The sequence below is a fragment of the Anopheles gambiae genome, chromosome 3, assembly GCF_943734735.2.
Source record: "Anopheles gambiae chromosome 3, idAnoGambNW_F1_1, whole genome shotgun sequence".
In the NCBI taxonomy this organism is placed as follows: Eukaryota; Metazoa; Arthropoda; class Insecta; order Diptera; family Culicidae; genus Anopheles; species Anopheles gambiae.
The window spans coordinates 80,918,331-80,933,587 of record NC_064602.1 but is presented as its reverse complement, the minus strand read 5'-3'; the positions used below and the strand labels follow the sequence as shown (position 1 = coordinate 80,933,587).

Here is a 15,257-nt window from a genome sequence, read left to right as displayed (position 1 = left end):
CAGTCGGTGTATGAAAACCCTCCCCTTCCCCCTTTTAGGGTTATGTTTATCGAAGGCCGTTGGTGTACAATTTGCTGGCGGGGATATTTTGGGGTGTAATTTTGTATCCTTTTCTGCTGTAGTTTGCATACATTTTAGGTACAGCATTACATTATCTGATGTGATGATTTGTCCTGTATGATTATTTGGGGGATTGGTTTTTTTAGTGACTGCAGCAACGGCTTTTTTTACTGGTCAATGACAACATAAGCATGCAAAATTACGTCAGAAAGAGATACAAATAGCTTAAGAAAATTTGAAATTTTTGTGCAGATTTTAACCTTTATGTTCAATATTTTCAATTAAGGGCGAAAACAATGTCTTCAAAACCTCTTTTTTACATAACAGAAAAGCATAAAAATTCAACCGCCCTTTTAAATTGATCCTCCGACACACATCCGACAGCCGTTTGCACAACCCCAACCGCTTCGTCAGTGTGGCCAGATTATTTTGGCGGTTTTCGGTAAGACCACCTAAATTTTATGAGTAGTTTTTTTGTAGGTTTGAAACTTGAAATTCAGTTTAAAAAATTTGTTGATTGTGGAGGAGTGAGGTGAAGGGGTACAATTGTGCAAACCGAAAGTTCTATCTTACGAGAAAATACATCCTTTATCTATTTCAATGGCATGGATTAGCTTTGGGTCAGTGATCACACGAATGCAGGCCTTTCTGAAATCTCAAAAGGATTGAGATGTTAATTTTCTTCTCAGCGGTGGCGAGTTTTTTTTTCTCGGGGCTCCAAACAGCCACTAAGGGCCGTGACAGAGCTCTCCAAAGTGCCAAAAATTCACTTAACAACCACTAAACGGATTCTAAACGACTCAAGCTCTCAACCTAAACGGAATGTAGAAAGACTTCGCAAACGACTCATACATTATAAAAATAGCAAAAAGCTGGTGGCACCATCTGTTGGTGGGATGCCCAAGCAGTGGAGCTTCCACGCTTGGAGGGCATTCTCATTCCCTCTGTACAAACCAATTGAGCAAACCAATGAAGCTATGGAGCTTTTGTTTTTTTATGGATATTTGATTTTCCAGTTGTTTAAGCTTACTATGTGGTGCTTGGGTAATCTGTGGCACTAGGAGTATTAAAACAATCGTATCACCATTCTAGTTTTAGTGATGCAAAACTTCAATTTGAAATCATACGATAGTACAAAGGGAACGATAAAGCTTTCAAAGCGAGGAAAGCGCTCCACTGGATGAGAATCCCACCAACAGATGGCACCACCAGCTTTTTGTTGTTGCTATTTTTAGAATGCATCAGTTGCTCACTGTCTGCTATACGAAGTCTTTTTATATTCCGTTTAGGTAGAGAGCTTGAGTCGTTTAGAACCCGTTGAGCGGTCGTTTGGTGGATTTGTTGATTAAATTAATCAAAGAATTCCTAGAGCCGAATGAGACCAATTGGCTCAAAGTCCCTTTAAAAATGAACACAAAAAAAAGATATCAAAAATCGGTAGCAATTCAGACAAATCGTTATTTCTGGTCACTCTGAAAGCCCGTAAAAGCGCGCTGCGTTGCGTTTATGCGCCCCTGTCCGAGAGTTGACGTTACCCGGTTTGTTATTGTTATTGCTGTGCAGCGTGTACCGCATGGTATTCCCTTCTCGCAAAAGCAGTTTGGTTTTTAGTTTCGTTGTGAAACGAGAGTTTGTATTTCTCCCTATTAAGTTTCCCATTCCACATCGCTGTCTGAGTGAAAATGCGCGAGAATACGCCGCCCCGTTCACCGATGGACGAGCTGGTGGGGGAAGATGACGACGACGAGGAGCTGATTTACGTGGGCGATGCCGATGAGGTGCTGGACGCTTGGGAGCAGGAGGAAGCGGAAGACGAAGAGCGTAAGATTGTGGCGGTCGTGTTTTTGCATTCTTCCACAGCTAGCAGCTTTAGTAATGATTGCCCTTGCTTCTTTCCTTTAGTGGACGCAGAAGCGGGACCGGCAGCGGAACAGCACGCCCTTCGCCGTTCGCCCGTACAGGACGATGCAAAGCTGACGTTCACCAAACACACCGCGCCGGTGTTCTGTGGCGCCCTTCACCCCACGGAAGAGCTAGCCGTTACCGGCGGTGAGGATGACAAAGCGTACGTGTGGCACATACGCACCGGCGAGGTGCTGCACGAGGTGACGAATCATTCCGACTCGGTGGTGGCGGTGGGCTTCAGCTACGATGGCAGCTTTGTCGCGACCGGCGATATGGCCGGCTACATACAGGTGTTCAAGGTGAGCCAAAACTATCGCCAGGTGTGGGAGTTTACCGTGGGCGATATGGGGTGGATGCGCTGGCACACGGGCGCGAACGTGCTGATGGCGGGCTGCGAGGCGGGCGAGGTGTACGTGTGGCGCATCCCGTCCGGCGACTGTAAGGTGCTGCCCGGGCACGAGGCACGCACCGAATCGGCCGAGCTGCTGCACGACGGCAAGCGGCTGCTCGTCGGGTACGGCAATGGGCACGTGAAGCTGTGGGATTTGAAGTCGGGCACGCCGCTGCTGGAGGTGGACAGTACGGTCGGGCACAAGGAGAACATAACGGCGCTGGCCGCCGACCAGGACGGGCAGCTGTTCGTGACGGGGTGCGAGGACGGCAGCCTGTACCTGATGGGCCCGGGCGGCGTGCTGGGTCAGCTGGTTGCACCGAACGAGTACCCGATCGAGTCGGTGCTGGTTGACTATCCCGGGTTCGAGATGAAGGTGGCCGCGTCGGGCACGCTGCAGGGCAAGCTGACGATCTGGGACGCGGCCCGCCAGACGAAGCGCGTTGAGTGTGAGGACGACAATCCGAACGGCATTACCAAGTAAGTGTCGAAAGACCTGATTGGTTTATTGAATTATCTGAATTAATTTATTTTTTTATTATTATTATTTTCCAACAACAGATTGGTCTGGCTGAAGGACTTTACTATCTGTGCCGGTACGCTGGGCGGTTGGATAAAGGGCTGGGACTTCCGGAGCGGCGCGAAACGGTTCACCCTCGACGGGCACACGAACGACATCCAGAGCCTTTCGTACGACAGGCAGCGCAACCTGATCCTGTCCACCTCGGAGGACTGCACAGCGAAGATATTCGAAGTGCCGGCCGCAGGTCAATAAGCTACGGGGACAACTGCAACTTGTACATACATTATTGATTTGTTGAGGAAAAGGTTGCGTGTGTTGAGAATTTAATTTAAGTTTTTATGCTTGAGAAACAGATTCAAATGTAAGGGGTAAAGTGAGTGCTTTCGGCTTGTTGTGAATGTAAGATCAAATCTGGCACCACATTTATCATGTTACAAAAGCGCTGCGGGGCACTTTTTCCCAAAAAAAAAAAAAAAAATTAACGGGCCATACAGACTTTTAAGTACATCGCTGTACACAACATGATAAGAAATAGTGGTGGGAGCTCGGAATCGGACCTACCCGATTCCGATTTCATGTTCGGAATCAATTCCGGAGCCGATTCCGATGCTGGAATCGATTACGATTCCGGAGCAAATTCTGGAGTTGGAATTGGCTCCGGAATTTGAATCGGCCTGGGAATCACAATTCGCTTCGGAAACGGAATCAGAATTGACTCCAGAAATTGGAATTAGCTCCAGAAAGAGAATCAAATAAAACAAGAAGACTAATCAGCGAAATCAGTCCAGGAATCTAAATTTGGATTCTTTGCGGACATCAATATATAGCATCATTGTACCTAAATGCCTATTCTCATGGAGATGCCGAAACCGACTCCGATTTCGATGCCGATTTTGATTCCGGAACCGATTCTGATTACGGAACTAATTTCGGATTTTGTTTCGGAGCCGATTCAGATTTCGGAGCCGATTCTGGTTCCGGAATCGACTCCGATTTCAAAGCCGATTAAGATGTCCGAGAAAACTACGATTTCGATGCCGATGTTGATTTCGGAACCGATTCTGATTTCGGAGCAAATTTTGGGGCAAATTCCGAATCTGATTTCGGAGCAGATTTCGGAACCGATTTCAGAGCCTACTTCGAAGCCAATTCCGGATCCGTTTCCGGAAACAATTTCGGAGCCTACTCCGATTCCAGACCTACTATTCGAAATCGATTCCAGAAAGTTTCGTAGCTAGCCGGAATCGACTCCGACTCCCATCACTAATCAGCAAGCACGCTGGCAAGAGAACGGACCACGCGGGCAAGGTTCACGAGAATGGCATCTAGAAATTAGGTCAATCCCATTGCAGAACATGGCAATACGTCAGCCGTCAGGCTGAATGGCCGAAAACAAAACGAAAAACAAAACCAAAAAAAGCAAGCCCCATACTACTGAATCATACACGGCGAACAGGTTTTCCACTCCGTAACATACATATGCATATACCCGATTCGTCGTTTCCCATTTTCGGCTGCTTGATCGTTCACCGGCCAGCATGGGGGTTGTGGGAAAGTGGGATGAAGCAAGCGACCGGGCGAGCAACAAAATGTTGACACGATTCACGATTACCGGCAGGCGACGGAATTCTGGAAGTCGTTAAGAGCACACGGGCCCCAAAAGATTGAGATGAATTGTAACTGTAACTTCAACGCCGTACGCCGGTAGAACGGAAAGAAAATGGAGCAGATTGAGGTTGCTGTCTGTTTGCTTAAACATTTTTTTTTAAATCATTGAATTCATAATTCTTACCGCTTTCCCGCCAGGGGGTGCCAGCGGTCTAAGTAGACAAATGAGTAGAAAGCTGTGATCTCTTCATAATAGATGATGGCAGTGTGTGCGCAGGGCAGATCTCTTACTCAAGCGCTGTCAGGTTGTGTTCCGTTCACTAGCAAAACGATGCACTTTTGGGGGGGAGGGAAAAAGATATTATTGCTAATACGTTTCCCTAATTAGCGCTACCAGCGTTGGCCATCTTGCGCAACAGATGTACTAGGGCGCGGAGGTGTAGTTCGTAACCTCGGTCGTCACGACAATTTCTTCGCTGTGAAGTCTCGTCCGTTTGCCGCTAAAACCTGTCGTCGGTGCACATTTTCACACAAGCCGAAATCGATTGAGTAATGAAATGTAATACTTCCTCCATACACACACACAGAGTGCTGGCTGGGTCTGTGCTCGGGCGGGCTCCCTTCCAGCACTGTGCAATTAATCATTATCGAGCAGCGAGCACAGTGCCACAGATGACTGGTTTTGGCTTAGAGATCCCGTAGTGAAGTGAGGCGAAGCAGCTTCCACTCCCTTCCTGCTGCTGCCAATCAATGCCGACTCCCCACGGTTCCTGTTCGCTAAATGCCAACCGAACCGCAAAGAGGCAAAGCCGATGTAAAAGGCCACTCTGCCGGCAGATCGAAGGTGCCATAAGACGACGACGACGACGACGATCGCTCAATTGGCGCATGATTTAAATATCAAATGCCGTAAGGGGGTGGTGGTATTTTCTTTTCACCCGCCATTCCGGCCTGCTGGCCTGCTATCCGGGGCCAATCTGCCGGCAGGAATCTCGCCTCTCGTTTCTATCGCTCTCGCCCTCTCCCATTTTGGCGCTGTTCTGTACGTACAGGCCGAGGCTCTACGTCACTTTCGGTGACCCAACCCAAATTCTACCTACCCACACACACACACACACCGACCGTGTCCGTCCCACTCCCCAAAAGCGATCTGTGAAAACCTGTCGCCCCAGCGACGAGATGCAAAAGTTGTCCACGAGGGAGGTTTTTTTTTTTGGTCAGAAATGGTAGTACCGTTAGAGTGCGGATTTTTTGTTGTTGTTCAGTTCTGTGTGTTTTTTTTTACTTCACACGCGGGACGGCGAAAGGCTGCAAGAACGAAACGCACCGGCCTGGAACGGTTTCGATGCGATCGGATTTTCGGTTGTTCCTAAAAACAGGTTTTCCGCGGATGCCTTCGAGCGCGTGAAACGCAGGGAGGGCAGCACAGGCTTAACTTCTTCTTGGTCTGCACACCAACCCACCAAAAAAGTGAAACGTTTATGACAGGAAAAAGGGCACCGATTGGGTTCATTAACTAATTTCGGGTCTGTTGTTTTAATTATGATATATAAAAAAGTGCCCATTTCCCGACAGAAAAAAAGCAGGCCTCACGTTCTTGACGGCCCAGAATGAGCTGGTGGCACATTCATCAAGCGCACCGAGGCAATAGGGACGTTCGGGAATTCGAGCATCAAGTGGTGAAGGTGCCTACGCCTAAGCTTACGCACCGAGCGATCTTCCACGATCGTAAAACAGCGCCTCTGCACGCAGCTCCATTCTTCGCTGGTTGACATTCATTAGCGGCCAAATGGTAAATGTATGCTGAGCGAAGATGCTGCACGAGATTCGGTTCTAACGGGCCCGCGGGAAGGTATGAAAGGCTATCGAATTAAGGGTGATAATTAGGTGCGCTTGGAAAAGGGAGATGGATAGTTAAGGAACGCAACCTGTTGGGAAGCAAAGCCCTGTTAGGCTTTAGTTTTGAACCCTGAGGTAAGATACAGGTAAGAACTGTTTCAAAACAGTGCGCCAATGTTATTCAAACTGACTGAGATTCTAACTGAGATTTCTTTCAAATTGCAGGAAAAAGCGGCCGACTGACCGAGGTAAGTAACTCCAATCGTTCCAAAGTCGTCGCTAATCTCTCAATTACTTCATGACCCACAAACATCTGTTCCGTTTTGGACAGGAACAAATGCAGCGCAACGAATCTCGCCCACGGTTTCTTAACGACAGCGCTTGTGTGTGGGAATTTGTCGGCTTAGCCTAACGGCTAAAGGGTTATCCATGAACAACGTAACGTGCAAAGAAATTTGATGCAAATAAAAAAAACAAACAAGATAATTTTTACCGACAGTTTAACTGGGATAAGAATGTCCAATTGGATAAATATTGCTGATAACATGCATGTTACTTGAAAAATTACAATATTTGCACAACTTTACCTGCTTCGGTCATTTTGGGCTAAATATGCACATCTTTTAAATGAAAATATACTTTTAGTTTATGTTAATATTTAAAACAATACGTTAGCAAAGATGGCAAGAAATGAAGAGCTTGCAGTTAGTTTGGATGGTTTAAAGATATTTTGCATTTGATATATAGCAGAATTGGAATATTTCTGGGAATAGTACTACACGTTCATGAATGAAATTAATGACATGAGAAACTATTCTATTGCTTCTAACAAAAAACGATGAAAATTCTTGCTATTAGCTGTAAATCCTGTGAAGTTCAGTTTCATTACAATGAATTAGTTATGAGCTAGCTCACTAAAACTAAACTAAAAAAGTGGCCATTTCCCGACCAAAAAAGAGAGATTAGCGACGACTTAGAGTACTGGAGTTGCTTAAATAATGGTAAGAAATTATCTTTTACTAACATTGCAAAGCTTCAGATTCTGCTAGGCAACGTTGGTTGGTGTATAGGTATATTGTTGGTATATATTATTATGTTGGTGTATATTATCCCCCAAGTACCACAAATCCACTGAACAATCACTAAACGGGTTCTAAACCTAAACCTAGTTCAACCTAAAGGGAATCAAAAATAATCTTCCTTTAGCTGACGGTGAACGACGGTGACGGTGAATGGTGGCGCCAACTGTTGGTGGGATAGCTACACGGTGTAGCTAGTTTTCCTCGCTTTGGGAGCGCTTTCCTTCGCTCTGTATTGTTGTATGGTCTCACATTGAAGCTATGCTAGATCTAGAATGGCGATACGATTGGTTAAATACTAAACTCCAAGGTGAACCATCAGAACTGAAGCTAGTGAGATTTGAGTATTGGTCGATGGTGTTGATACCCGTGTATCAGACCATACGACTATTCTTAAGGATCTTTGCTTGGAAAGTTAGAATGCTATATATGCCATGATTGGATGAAGCTAGGCGAAACATATGGCAAGAGAAGGACAATAATATAATCATCAGTTATTTAACGCCATCTATTGAGCAAACTAGTGAAGTTATGGAGCTTTCGTTTTTTTGTTTCTACTGATATTTGATTTTTAGGCGTTTAGGCTTAATCTGTGGCACTTGGGCCTGGCTTTAATGCAGTATTCAGTATTAAAGTATACAGTTGTAGTGAATTAATTCAGATGATCATCAATCATAAAAATAATACAAAATAATTCCTCACGTAAAATCAAGCTCTTCAGGATACAGGAAACAGGATATGGGGTAAAAGAGATGTTGCAGAGTCCCGGCAATCGAGTGCAAAGATCTGAACAACATGACACCAGAAAAGTATACAGAGGGTCTAGCAATAAGTAAAGGAGCTTGTAATTTATTTTACAGCTTTATTGTATTCCTGTATTAACTAATCTGCGTTACGTTAGTTATGGACGGGCTCTGGTGGCTTACAAGCTGCATCAAAATGAAGCATAATCTTGCCGCAAGAAATCCAGTGCTGGCAAGCAGAGAATTTACAGAGACATGCCGAGTAACAAGCTTCAGTCCGATTTGTGTGGAACCACCTGCTACCACTAAACTGGATGAAGCTGAAAAAAAAAACATCGGTTGGACTTACCAACACACACACACATGAGACCACCGGAACACTTCAAACGCGGGCCTCCTCCCCCCAAAAAAACATCCACCGCGCGCTCGAACAGAACGGAACGAAAACAAAAGCCTCCCCACTTGACGAAACGCGAGTTAACGACCCATAATTGCGGTACCGGGGCGAGGGCCTGGGTCTACCCTACCCCTACTGGAGATCATCATTCCCGGCAGTTTTGGGCGCTTGTTGAGACTCCCATGTTGTTTATTTTGCACTGGAGTTGCGGTTTGTTTAAAGAAGGAAGCGCAAGCGACTTTACAATTTGCACAATTTTCTTCCCGCTGTGGTGATAGCCCCATTCTTCGAGAGCCGTTTTGGAGAATTGGGTTCGAGGTTTTTTTTTGGGAATCTGCACAACATTGAGACCCAAGAAGTGTGGGATAGGAGCCCAGCTTTTTGTTTTATTTAACCGAAAATTTTCTTAACCGTAGAACCCGCCGCACCGTGTATATCTTTCACCAGGTCCACCTTCGCCTGCATCACGTTCTTGACGGACGAGGTGATGGAGCGTTCGCGGCTTTCGTTACTGTCCTCGCTAGATCCGCTTTCCCGCGAGCCACCGCCCTTTCGCTTGTGCGATCCATGATGGCGATCATGATGATGATGATGATGCTTACGTCGACATCCCTTGGAGTGATGCCCTTTCGGCCCTGCCGGTGGCTGTACCGTGTCCGGTACGGCTCCCCCCAGCGCACTCCGCACCCTGTCCGCTATCCACTCGAGATAGTGCAGCACATTGGCCAGCCCGACGTACCCGTACGGATCGCACCGCTTGCGGTAGAGATTGATCTTGCCGATGACGCCGGTAAGTGTCCAGACGCCCTGCGGTGATACCTCGTAGAAGCCGCCGCCTTGATCGCCCCGGCAGGCGTTAGTTCCTAGCGTGGGAGAGAGTTGGGCGCGTTAGAGAAGATCGCGGACGCACGATCGCAGCTCCATCTTACCATTGCCGTGCCCTGCACAAAACATCCTGTGCTCCTCGTGCTTGTCAAAGATCCGATAGATCACACACAGCCCACTGTCCACGATGGGCATCAGGGCCGCCTGCAGGTACGCCGATGGGTCCCCGTCCGGATCGGTCTGCCCGTACCCAGCAATAAGCCCGATCCGCTCACCGACGGCATCGGTTTGATTGCGCGCAGGCACCGCAGATGGCAAACAGATCGGCTGTATGTAGTCATCGTACTCCACGCTCACCTCGAGCTTCAGCAGCGCCAGCGTGCTATCGCCACTACTCTCCACGCCTAGCACGCGTACCTCCCGCCCGGTGAGTGAGCCTTCCCACAGCTGATGCTGGCCGAGCTGCACGACGTACGGTCGCTTCCGGTGGTGCCAATCGGCCGCACAGCTTGCCGCCGTCAAGATGTACCGCTGGCTAACAAGCGTCCCACCGCAGCGGTACTCGCGCGACCGTTTCGACACCGCAAAGACGGCCGCATGCCACGGCCACTCACCGGCCACACTGCGCACCCCGTTCACGATCAGTGGCATCGTGGTGATCCTGCGCTTGCCACAATCGGTAGGCATCTCCGGCTGCTTTCCGGGCTGCCCATCGTCATCCAGCTGTACCAACTTGTCACTCTTGGACCACTGCCACGACCCATCCAGCACGCTGCCAATCCAGCCACGGTAGTACCGCAGCTTCACAAACGCCGCGTACTGCTTCGTATCACACACGGCCATTTCGGCGTCACGCAGCGCAGTAAACGAAACGATCCCCTGCAGCTCCCAGCGTCCATGCCGGAACGTTACGAACCCGCCGCCCGAATCACCATTGCACACGTTCGTCCCATTGGCGTACCCGGCGCAAAACATCCCGTCGTAGATGGTGTTCGAGAACACCTCCGGGTTGCTAGCCAGACAGCGGGTATAGTTGACGGTCGGCACTTCCGTCATGCGCAGACAGGTGGACACCTCGTCGAACTCTGTGTAGCCCCAGCCGGGCACTTTGCCGATCTGGCGATAGAACGAGACCGGATCGTCCTCCTCCGTGTCGAGACACACCGGTAGCACACGGTCGTTAAACCGTACGGGACGTTCGAGCTCCAGCAGCGCTAAATCATGCCTATACGTCCCCGTGCGGAACTCCGGATGTACGTAAACGCGCCTCACACCGCGCTCTTGCGAGCAGCCCTCCACCACCAGGCCCAGCTCGTGGTAGCCTACCTGCAGCAGGAAGCTGTCCGGGCTGAGGGTGTACCCGTTGTTGGAGTTCACGACGCAGTGTGCCGCCGTCAGCACGTACCGATTGCTGACCAGCGAACCGCCACAGCTATACACCGGGATGCGGTACTCGATCTGGTAGATGGCAACGTGCCACGGGAACTCGCCCCGCAGCGCCTCGGACGGTTGCTTCGGCAGCGCCGAAGGATGCAGGACGGGCAGTCCACACTGGACGTTGCTGTCGTACGTACGACTACAGTTCAAAGCACCCAACACAGGCCCGCAACACACCGCAAGCAGTGGGAGAATTGGCAGCAAACGAACCGATCGCGGTACACCCATCGCAGCGACTGATAGTGTGGCTGCCGGGAAGATGATAATCCCGGCGATGAGGGGTCTCTTTAAACGGTTGTCATAAGCGTTGATTTCGGTGAGTTATTGGCTGCTGGCGACAGTGATTGTGCGGTGCGGTGTTTACTATCGTCAAGATTGGATGAGGTCATGCGACAATCGCCATCAAGTGGCAGTGTCCCGCGTTTGTTTGGTTGCGATTTGCGATTTGCGTTTTCGTTGGCAGATGCTGGAGGAGTAGCTGTTGTTGTGGTGTTTGTGCCATTCTAGGGAACTGACGCGATGCTTGATTGGTTGGCGTGAATGAATCTTGGGCGATATTGAGCTTAAGTGTGCTCTTGTCGCAGTCAACACACAGAATGATGGATGGGGATTCCCGCGAGCTGGTAGTGAGTGTTTGGTTTTGGGGAGATGAAAAAATAACGTTTGTTTTTAGGCCAATTGAATTTAACATGGATGTGTTTTGGGACAAGATGGAACATCAAACAAGATTTGAAAATTGTGAAGAAACGGGGACAGTAGACTACTCAGCTTCTGTATAATAATGTGAAAGGCTAGTCGAGATCCTAACTCCATGAGAAACAAGCCTTACTTTATATTAGGCTTACAATGGCAACGCTAGTCAGGCGCAATAGTCTTGTGCAAAGACGAGGAGGTTTCTACAAGCCAGAACGTAGCTCTATTCCCATCCGGGTAGATTTTACTGAAGCAACATCTCCAAAGTAAGGATTGTTTCACCGAAGAAGACATAGGAGAGAATAGGACATAGGAGGTTTTTTAAACAAAATTTGAAGGATATCTCTCACTATCATGTTTTCTTGTGTTGGCCTGCTTTGATTATATGGATAGATTAACTATCGTTATCCAGTTTGTTCAATCTCTTGCTGTTGGTTTACTTCGATGTGGGCACTCGCTCTCCAACAGGTCCCTACGTCACACACCCTAATGAATGTTAACTATCATGTTATTCCGGGGCTATTTTACTTTTCGTTATGAAATACTGTCACCTGTCACTGTCACCTCAATGTCAAAAATTGAGCATGCGGATGCAGAGGGCGGTCCCGTGGTACAGTCGTCAACTCGAATTAACTCAATAACATACCCGTCAGAATAAAATCTTGAAAACCTGTATAAGCCGATATGGCCGCGTAGGACGTTTACGCTAAATAGAAGAAGATGTAGAACTGAGCATCACTGTTAAGCATGTTCATGGTGAGGTATGAGTCCTACATTTTGAAAACATGCTCTATCCAATATATCATCGGGTTTCGAGGTCTGGCTTGTCATACAGATCGACCACTTTTTTTCATCAGTCATTGGTCGAACACACCGTGAAAGATAGTCCACTCAAGGTCAAAGGTCATAGATATGCGCCGCTCAAGCACTATAACATCGTTTGAATTCGCCGTCCGGATGGCTCGTGTCTATTAAGATCTACCGGGCGATATATATCCTATGCATTACGGAAGTCTTCTGGGTCTTATGAATCTGTGAGTATGGTGCTAGGCACTACTCCGATCCTGAAATAATTCCTATAACATTATGAGTTTGCGGCAAGTAAATATTTCGTCTCCATCACATAGATTATCATTCCAATTCGATGTCAGAACACATCTTAGCAATAATCTCGAAGAATACTTATCTTCCTCAAAATATAAAAGGTTTACGGTAAAGGTAATTCCTGAGAATGAATTTCCTTTATTATCTCCAAGCAATTTGCTTGCTTGTGAACTCCCATGAAGTAATTGTAAAATATTCCAAATGTTGATAATATCAGTTGAGGTCCTTCAGCGTGTCAAAGGCACTGAAAACAGACGGCTGTAATGGCACTTCAGATATAAGGTTAGTGTCCACGTGCTGTATATCGCACACTCAAATTCAGGAAGCATTACAATGCCATCCTTAAACATTTTCAATAGCCATCCAACAACCAACTACGCATCCCTTACGCTCACGCACCGTATCGGAATGCGACCCGGCCCATCCAATCGCCAAGGATGATCTTTAAACTTCGCATCCGACGTAGGATACATAAATTGTTCATTATTTAGTAATAGTTTATCATTAATTCATCGTCTTTGCTCGAAATAATCAGCAAAAAAGGTTAGCATGAAACGCCTCCCAAAAACGATCGATGTTTTTTTGATGTCAAATTGTGCGAGGAGGGGCAGGGGTTAAGCACACTGTCTGTTTAGTGTTTTTATTGAACACTTCCTGTCCGATTTGGATTTCTTTTTTTTTTGGTTCCTCATGCGTTACCATGCGTAACAACCGTCGTGTGCAGCTTGATGTACCTCTCTGCTCCGGAACCTTGAGCACAATCCGGTTGACGGAAGTCGAATGGCAAGTGCGTTGCCGGGGAGGGAAAAAACAAAACAAAAACCCTCCCTCAGAGGATGGATGTCTCACCTGCACCTGTCGTGATGTACATTGCTAGGCACTATGCCACATCTATCCGTTGGGCGTTCTAGCGTAACTCTCTAGTGTCGATGTCGATTTGCGGTTTGGTTATTATCGCCGCACGGAAGCCTTTCGCTTTCACGCCCCAATAGACTCAGGGTCAAGACTGAGGGCGTTCGGAAAGGTTTTTGTAGTAATGCCTCCAGGAAGAAGCAGCACTTCCAAAGCAGGAGTCTCTCTTTTTCGTTGTCCAAAGTTATGAAGATTTGCCACAAAAACAAAAGCAGCTATAAATAATTGAGCGACAAAATAATGAATGTCTCTCCGGCTGGCTCGTTGGTCGCAATTGCGCAAAAGTTTTAATTCGTAACACTACACTGCAAATAACAGCTTGAAGCAAAATGGAGCTTGCAGAAAAGGAAATCGGAGCTGATGATTTATTGGCCACAAAAACGATTGAAGCAGCAAACAAATCGTTACAAATGGTATGTTACCGTCGCGCAACCAAAGCGCAAATAAGCAAAGCCCGCTCAGCAAGCTCCCACAAAATTATCTCACTCCCCAAAAACAAAAACAAAAAAACACATCGAACTCGAAAACCACTGGTACTGTTGATAGTCTTCAAAAAAATGGCTGGCTAAATATCGAGGCGGCCCATTGACGAGAGGCACCAATTTGTGTGTTTACCCCGCTTGGAGGAAGCAAAAACAAATTTCCTTTTCCCGCTTTACGGGAGTTTATTTGTTTCTCAGTGTGTTGTGTTGGGAGGCACGATTATCTCACATCTCTTTATACACCCCGTCTGCTTTGATGCGCGTGCCCTTTCCGTGCATGCGCCAATGCGCTGTGATTGTAATTCGCTGCGGGCGAGAAGAATCATCGTCGGCAGAAAATAAATAACACTGCTGACGATAACGACAACGGCGACGCCGACGACGACGACCAACGGACGGTTGTGACCTAATTACGGGCAGGTTACAGGGCACGGCTCGGAAGGAAAGATCCGCATGCCCACCCGACATTGGAGTCGGGTCAGATGGAAGCGAGAGGGAGCGAGAAAACAACCTTTTCTCCGTCTGATGATCCATCGCCATGGATCTCCATCTACATGCAGAGTTTCGCTTCATCGTCTCGCCGCTATTAGCTGCTGATCGTTGTTTGATCATCACCACCAAAACATTGGTGACCCTGCTGCCTTTCCCTGCTCGTGCGGCTGGAGGTGAGTGCGAGTTCTTTGCCCCAATCCCGCCTTAAAAAGCTTCCCACTGTACGGCCCTTTAAGACGAACCTGGAGAAAACTGAACTGTGAGTGTGTGTGTTTGAAATTATTCCCCTTTACTCTCATCCCCGAAATTGGACACGGAAATGGTATTGAAAGTAAAACAACGGACCAAACTTCTTCGGGGGAGGCTGGGTAGTTTTTAGTTTAATTGAAAATAATCGTCCCACTACGAGGTGGCGATCGCGCGAGGTTAGGGTTCGGTTGGGGAGCACCTTTACACTTTCTAACGGTTACGTGCTACACCGTGGTGGTGAGGTTGTAAAAATCAAAAGTTTTCACCAATCACCACTGAAGCTGCTCAGGTCTCAGGTTTACGGAGTTGTTGTTTTACTTTCTGACCCTGTGTTTTTGTGTGTGTGTTGCTTTGGATTTTAAGGTAACCAATCGAAAGGGCACGTTAGGTACAACTCCAGTGAGCTACAAAAAAGTTGTGAGAGTGATCCCACATTTCAACCTCATTGCACTTCAAAAAGCAGACGCTGTTGGAAGATATGAATCTGATGACTGGGAGATGATTTTGAGTGCCATATT

At 47.5% G+C, this 15,257-nt stretch overlaps 2 protein-coding genes and 1 long non-coding RNA gene across 3 annotated transcripts; 2 read left to right on the top strand and 1 right to left on the bottom strand.

Moving 5' to 3' along the window:
- Window positions 1–1,560: 1,560 nt before the first annotated feature.
- LOC1278314 (angio-associated migratory cell protein) lies at window positions 1,561–3,183 on the top strand. Its single transcript, XM_061656112.1, has 3 exons — window positions 1,561–1,881; window positions 1,963–2,836; window positions 2,918–3,183. The coding sequence occupies exons 1-3, from the start codon at window positions 1,743–1,745 to the stop codon at window positions 3,129–3,131; spliced, it is 1,227 nt and encodes a 408-aa protein (XP_061512096.1). The 5' UTR covers window positions 1,561–1,742; the 3' UTR covers window positions 3,132–3,183.
- Window positions 3,184–5,916: 2,733 nt separating this feature from the next.
- On the top strand, window positions 5,917–6,824 carry LOC133393039 (uncharacterized). Its single transcript, XR_009765967.1, has 2 exons — window positions 5,917–6,472; window positions 6,552–6,824. It is a non-coding gene; the product is annotated as an uncharacterized LOC133393039 (long non-coding RNA).
- A 2,080-nt stretch (window positions 6,825–8,904) lies between these two features.
- LOC133393038 (transmembrane protease serine 9-like) lies at window positions 8,905–11,427 on the bottom strand. The gene is made up of 2 exons (XM_061656111.1): window positions 9,475–11,427; window positions 8,905–9,408 (listed from the first exon to the last, which is right to left on the bottom strand). The coding sequence occupies exons 1-2, from the start codon at window positions 11,033–11,035 to the stop codon at window positions 8,936–8,938; spliced, it is 2,034 nt and encodes a 677-aa protein (XP_061512095.1). The 5' UTR covers window positions 11,036–11,427; the 3' UTR covers window positions 8,905–8,935.
- Between the last annotated feature and the right edge of the window lie 3,830 nt (window positions 11,428–15,257).